Source organism: Cibotium barometz, chromosome 23, assembly GCF_041138505.1.
Source record: "Cibotium barometz isolate CiBa-2024 chromosome 23, ASM4113850v1, whole genome shotgun sequence".
Lineage (NCBI taxonomy): Eukaryota > Viridiplantae > Streptophyta > Polypodiopsida > Cyatheales > Cibotiaceae > Cibotium > Cibotium barometz.
In genome coordinates, this window is record NC_141068.1 from 13,574,084 (window position 1) to 13,580,661 (window position 6,578).

The following is a 6,578-nucleotide window of genomic DNA, read 5'->3' on the forward strand; positions in this document are numbered from 1 at the left end:
TGGGCTCCCTAATGTATGTGATGGATAGGGTGCAATGGCCATACCTTGTTACCATCCATGTGGATACTAGACCTTATGATGGAGGGAGATGAAAGGGGTGCATGCAAGGTGTTAAGAGAGGAGGTAGTGGGTTGCAGGTTGACTGTATGCAAAGGAAGGAGGGTGAAGGGCAGCAGAGGCTCGCCGAGAGGGCATGACGAGGTGAGATGAGGGTGCATGGCACGATGATAAGCCTTTGGTTGGAACTAGGGAGATGCAGTTCACATTATACAAGTACAAAAATTTTGAATCCATAGGAAATTTTGTCATAATTTTTAATAAATATCTATGGAGGTAGATTCCTCATAGTTGTAATAATTGGGGAGATAAGAATTTTTTGTAATAGTAGAGATATTAGAGCCTAGCCTATTAGAGTCTGACTCCGAGAGTACCCACAGATAATAATTTTTTGTGATCGTAGAGACATTAGAGCCTATAGAGTCTGTGACTGGAGGACCAAGACGGACTCCAATAAACACATACTTTTCAATCATCCTGATAAGGCCTCCTAGGGTAATGTATTTGGGAAAGGTCACTCTTAGCTACTCGTAGGGATGCAACGCCTCATCGTCAAGGGGCACGATTTTGTGCGTGTGCGTGTTATTAACACGGGGTGGCTTGTTTGCCAACCTACGAGAGGAAGGCAAGCCAGACAGCTCGCAAAATTTGTGTCGCAAGGGAAAATGGAGTCCCCTCTTCGCATGAGCCCCAAGAGGCGCAAGCTAGAAGACCAACATCAAGAGCAGCACCATGAAGCGGGCCCCACCACGGACGGCGCCACCCGAGCAGGGGCGGACCCAGTACTACCACCACCACCACAACACCTCAACAGTACTACCACCACCACCACCACCATCACCACAACGGCGGACCCAGTACTACCACCACCACCACAACTGCAACAATTCAAGTGCAGACGCTTCTCCACCCCGCAAGGCTGCCCTTTCGGCGGCGCCTGCCGTTTCGGCCACCCAAGACAAGGTAAACAAACTGCCGATTCAATTTCATATAATATGGGCGGCACAACTCACATGCTCATCTCTGCTTAAATCCTACCTTCATTATTCACTACCCTTCTTGCATTTCATAGCTGCGGAGGCTCTTTTTAATGCTTTTCATGCCCATTCACGTCTTACAATCCGGTGCCCTCTTGGCTCAGGACATGAGCTTTCTTCTTCCGGCAATTTGAGCAAACTAAATAAGCCGCCCGCCTGCCCCCACTTCTTCAGGTATGTCTTTTATCCCTTCTCTTTGGTCATCTCAACACAATATCATCCTCCAGCATGATGCCTGCATGTGAATACTTCTAGTTTGACATGCACGCGGCGCTAGAACGACATGTGATTAGCTTGAGGCCGGTTAATCCACGTATCTCCCTGTCCCTGGGCAGATTCCAGAACTGGTCACGCTGTGCGCCCATATCCTCGATCGGCCAAGGTCTGTGTGTAACCAACCTTCAGTTTGATACGCATACCCTACTAATTATGCGATTATCAGCATATTGATACTGTGTGACATGTTATGTGATCATGAGCATGTACTCACATGATGTAAATTCTCTACATCCTCCAACATTACACTTAAATGCTATGGGTCCTTTACGTGTTATATTATGCCGCTAATATATTCTTTAGTTGTGTTTCTATCCTCAAGCTTTGAAGATTTTGATCTTGTTCTGTTTTGCAGCACATCAGGGTGCCGTTTCTCTCATTATGTGCAAAGAGGTATTGCTCCCCAGCTAGCTATGGTAGGAGTGGCCGGGGCTGTTGGAGTGGAGAACCTCATGGGGGCGTTAAATACAGCTAGGCTTGTAACCGTGCCAAGAGTCCTGAAGCTAGGAGAGTATAAAAGCCGACTTTGCAATTGGTTTGGTACATCAGAGGGCTGCAGGTATGGGGAGAAATGCCATTTTGCACATGGGGAAGAAGAGATGGGCAGGCTAATTGAAGGCGGAGGCAGCAAAGGCGTGGGTGTTTCTGCAACTCATGGTGCTCAACCCACAAATGCGATCAACTTTGATGGTATAATGGAAACTGATCAGGAGCAGAATCATGGCTGTTCTATGAACTCGGCCGCGCAACAACCACCGACTCCAACATCCACCATGAGCAAGGCTGCAGCAGCAGATGCTTTTGGCGCATCCACAAAAGCAATGGTCAGCATTGATGCAAATCTAGCAGGACCCATCATTGGGAGAAGTGGCATGCATACCAAGCAAATCCGCAGACTCACAGGGGCAAAGCTTTTCATTCGTGAGCATCAAAATGACGCAAACCTTCGAGTTGTAGAGATGGAGGGTTCTTTTGAACAAATCAAGCAAGCAGGTCTTATGGTGAAGCAAGTGCTATTGCATGCGCTGAGAAAGCCTTCTCACAACTACAAGTCCAAGAAGGTGTGCAGAAATTTCCCTGGAGGGACGTGCACATTTGGGAGCCGATGCCATTTTGTGCATGCGGCTGCTGCCGAGACTCGTGAAACCCCTGCAGTTGCAGAGGCATGATCCAGTTCATCTGCACTTGAGATATCGGCTTTGCAGTTGGCCGCACGATCAATCTGTCAATCATCAACGTTGCCAAACGCACTCAATCAAGGAACAATCGCATCCCCTAATCATGAAATTTTGGCAAAGATTCACCGTCTTAAAATGGACGTCGTCTAATTAAACACCTTAGTTTAATGATTAACGCCCCCCATGAACCACCTTAGTTTAATGATTAACGTCCCCCATTACACACCCTTGCATGTCCACAGAGTGTAATAAACTTACGGAGCCCGTCTATCGTGCAACGGTAATCATGAACCTTAGCTGCACAAATATGCAACATGCAACAAATTTTGTGATAAATATGCTGAAAAACCAGCAGCAATGTACCCATAACAGCAGCACCATACCTTAACATCATCTAATTTTAAAATATGTCATCGTTATAAATGGTCCAAACCAAATGATCATATACAGCAGTGTTATGTCAAATGGGCTCAAGCAAGCAGCATTAATAGAGGTTAACACTAAATTATTTATCTACAAATGGGCAACACTACAACCTATTAATCTACAAATGGGCTTTAAACCTTTTTTTTTCCCGAGAAAAGATCCTTTCATTAGTTATAAAAAAAAACGCCCACTGGGCTATAAAACCCCTCTCTTGCTCATAAGAAGGCAGAGCAGAGATGCAATCAAGGCAGCTAGGAAGACTCTCCCTAGGTACAAAAAAGTACAAATACAAGTACAAATAACTGAGAGGCTATATCATACAATAGGAGGGGGAAATCCAAACAGGTGGCCTGTAGAGTATAGAAAGGGCTGCTGCGCCAAGTGGTGTGAAAGGCCTGGCGTCGCAACCAGCCACCACAGGAAAATCGAGATCCTGCGTGCCTGTCGGCTAGCCTAGAGCCTAGTCCAAAAATCCTCCAGGAACTCCTGTGTGAGTCCCTGTAGCCTCCAATGCTCCGATGCAGCTGGAGAGACCATCCTCCTTGCAGTCAAAATATGCCTCCCCAACCAAACAGTGTACTGGAAAAAGGTGATCTCTGTGGCCTTGGGGGACGCATAAGGATCATGACACTCGTACTCGCCAGGGTCCCACTGTGGAGCTGGGCCAAGGGGCGCGCAGCATATGCCCATATGCGCCAATCAGAGTCCACATCTGTAGGGTCTGGATCAATATGCCACTTCTGAGAAGCGGCGGCCACTACCCGTATCCTCTGAAAGATGCACTCTGCAACCAAGGGCGGCTCAGCCTCCACTCTCTAAAGTCTACCCTCATCCTATATCTCATAGTAGAGGCATCTACCATCCTCAGTGCAAGCTCTGACAGCAATCAGGATCTCCAACTGGTAAAGGCTCCCATCCACCATGGGGCCGCTGGCTCAAAAGGCGTGAACCACTCCTCAGTGAGTGCCTCCTGAACGTCATCCCTCATAATCAGCCCCCCTCTGAAGTGACTCAGCCTCTCCGCCTGGATCTCCTCCGGGAGGCTGCAAAAGGCCTGCCAATCTCCAAAACTGCGTGCTCAGCGTGCCCCGCCAATGGTCCCCAGGCTAGACGAGGCCGAGAACCCAGCATATGACCATGCCCTGTGCGTATCACGGGGCTCCAGATGAGCGGCTGTCTGGCCCGCTCCTCATCACAAGTGGGAGGTCTCTGAGAAAGCCCCGATCTCAACAGCTCCCAAGCTCGCAGGATGCTCAAGGCAAATCTGTCCTCCGTATCTCTGGTGCCCAAGTGCCCCCTGTTGGGGGAGCTCTAGCTTGCAGCCCACGGAAAAAGAAGCTCCTTCCAAGGCTTAGCGCCTGGAAGCAGCCCTTGAACAATAAGCTTCCCCAATAAGGCTCTACTCTGATCAGCTGGATCTATAATGTCCAAGCCCCCCTGGGCTAGCGGAAGAGTGATAACTGCCCAAGCAACCTTAGCCCCGGGCCGGCTGACCATCCCGCCCCCCAAACCAAAGAAAGTTCCTGATCAGCCTCTATACCTGGCTGATGCAAGAGTTCAAGAAGATCCAGCAAGACGTGATGTACCATATAGTCGCTAAAAGCACCTGATTTGTCACCTACTACCCTCCCAACCAAGGATAGCCGAGCTGTACTCCAATATAAAAGCTTCTTCCGAATGCTCAGAAGAAGCGGGGTGATCTGCTGCTCAGGTGACAAATCAAGTCCAATGTGGCATCCCAGATACCGCACTGCTGTGCCAGGAGGAATCCATCTAAAACCCGGGTATGGGCTCCATGACGGAGCGGGAGTGCTACTGATCCAAAAAGCCACTGTCTTTTGCGCCAATTGATCAATGCTCCCGAAGCCACACCAAAAACTTGTATAGCGACTGCTCTGCCCCACTGCAGATTGGCCTCTGGCCATGCAAAAACGATCCTGTGTCATCAGCAAACTCAGAATCGAGCAGGTCCTCACCCCAACTGGAAGCTGGAGTCCTCTCAAACCAACCTCCTCTGTTGTCAGATACATGCTCATAGCCTCTACAAAGAAGAAAAAAAGGAACGGGGCGAGAGGGCATCCCTGAGACGGACTGATCTGGTCAACTCAAAACTCAGTCCCCGTCCTCCTGCGATTGCTCTGCCCCACTGCAGATTGGCCTCCTGGCCATGCAAAAACGATCCTGTGTCATCAGCAAACTCAGAATCGAGCAGGTCCTCACCCCAACTGGAAGCTGGAGTCCTCTCAAACCAACCTCCTCTGTTGTCAGATACATGCTCATAGCCTCTACAAAGAAGAAAAAAAGGAACGGGGCGAGAGGGCATCCCTGAGACGGACTGATCTGGTCAACTCAAAACTCAGTCCCCGTCCTCCTGCCACCATCAACACCTGGCTACAAGCTGTGGAGTATAGAGCCGCCACTCCTCGAATCCAATCTAGCTCAAAACCCAGGCGAAGCATAGTGCCCTCTAGGAAGCCCCAATCGACTCTATCGTATGCCTTCTCAAAATTGAGAAGCATCACGACCAAGTCCTCTCCGAGAAATCTAGCTCGGGCCGTCACCTCCCAAAAGGTGAAAATGTTGTCAAGGATACTGCGCTCCTTGACGAATCCTGTCTGGGTAGCATGAATCAACTCCCCAAGGAAGGGCTGGATCCTCAAACTCAAGGTCTTTGCTAGGACCTTGTAGACTACTGAGGATCGTAATAGGCCTCCAATGCCGAATATCATCAGACACCCTCCCACTTGGGGATAAGAAAGATCAAGCCCTCTGAAAAGCTCTGTGGCATCACCCCAGTGTCCAAAACATACTGAAAGCCCCTCCGGAGGCCTGGCCCCAAAAAGTCCCAATAGCACATAAAGAAGGCAGGTGTCAATCCGTCCTCCCCAAGGCAACTATGACACGGAAGGTCTCTCAAAGCCTCAACAAGCTCATCCTCTGAAAGGGGCTCACCCAAAACCGTGCGTATACGATCTGTGATCCTCCTCTGCACATGGACCCACACAATCTGTTTGCAAGCATCACGTGCCTCTATGGCTGGCTCCGCTGAACGCAGGTCTCTATAGAACTCAATGGCAATGGCTCTAATCTCCCCGAGCTCAGTGGCTAACAATCCGTCCTCCTGAGCTGGCGTACTCCTGCTCGAGCATGGCGAGGTTCGATGATCTCAAAAAACTCCCCAGTCACTCTATCACCAAGCTGCGTCCACCACTGAGAGGCCTGGAGATGATAGTAGACCTCATGTCTCTGGTCCTCTGCCTCTCTAACCTCCTGGCGTACCTGGCTCAGCTGGGACGCCACCCACTCACACGTAAGCAGCTGCTCCTGAAGACGCTAAAGCGAAGCAAGGCTACATCTCAAGCGACGCTCCCGCTCTCGAGTCTCTCCCAGCCGTGTCAAAGCTGTAGCATGCAGAAAAGAGCTGAGCTCGATGAGTCCCTGGGCACACTGGCCTGTTGCATCCAGATCAAAGCTCTGGCTATCATGCCATATCCTCTCAATGTCCTCAGAAAGACTGGGATCTGTAAGTATCCTCTCTGGGATCCTCAACTACAAGCTGGTCTCCCGTGTCCTCTCCTCCAGTGTCAAAATAACTGGCGCATGG

General features: G+C 49.8%; 1 protein-coding gene across 1 annotated transcript; it reads left to right on the forward strand.

The window, feature by feature from the left end:
- Positions 1-593: 593 nt before the first annotated feature.
- LOC147625656 (zinc finger CCCH domain-containing protein 14-like) lies at positions 594-2,669 on the forward strand. The gene is made up of 3 exons (XM_086817705.1): positions 594-1,020; positions 1,199-1,268; positions 1,726-2,669. Exons 1-3 carry the CDS (start codon positions 594-596, stop codon positions 2,537-2,539), a joined length of 1,311 nt encoding a protein of 436 aa, XP_086673831.1. The 3' UTR covers positions 2,540-2,669.
- The last annotated feature ends 3,909 nt before the right edge of the window (positions 2,670-6,578 follow it).

Excerpts from the sequence above, each read along its gene's own strand:
- LOC147625656 (XM_086817705.1), top strand. The coding sequence starts at position 594 with ATGCAACGCCTCATCGTCAAGGGGCACGATTTTGTGCGTGTGCGTGTT. Across the intron at positions 1,021-1,198 it reads TTTCGGCCACCCAAGACAAG|GACATGAGCTTTCTTCTTCC; the intron begins GTAAACAAACTG and ends CTCTTGGCTCAG. Across the intron at positions 1,269-1,725 it reads GCCTGCCCCCACTTCTTCAG|CACATCAGGGTGCCGTTTCT; the intron begins GTATGTCTTTTA and ends TCTGTTTTGCAG.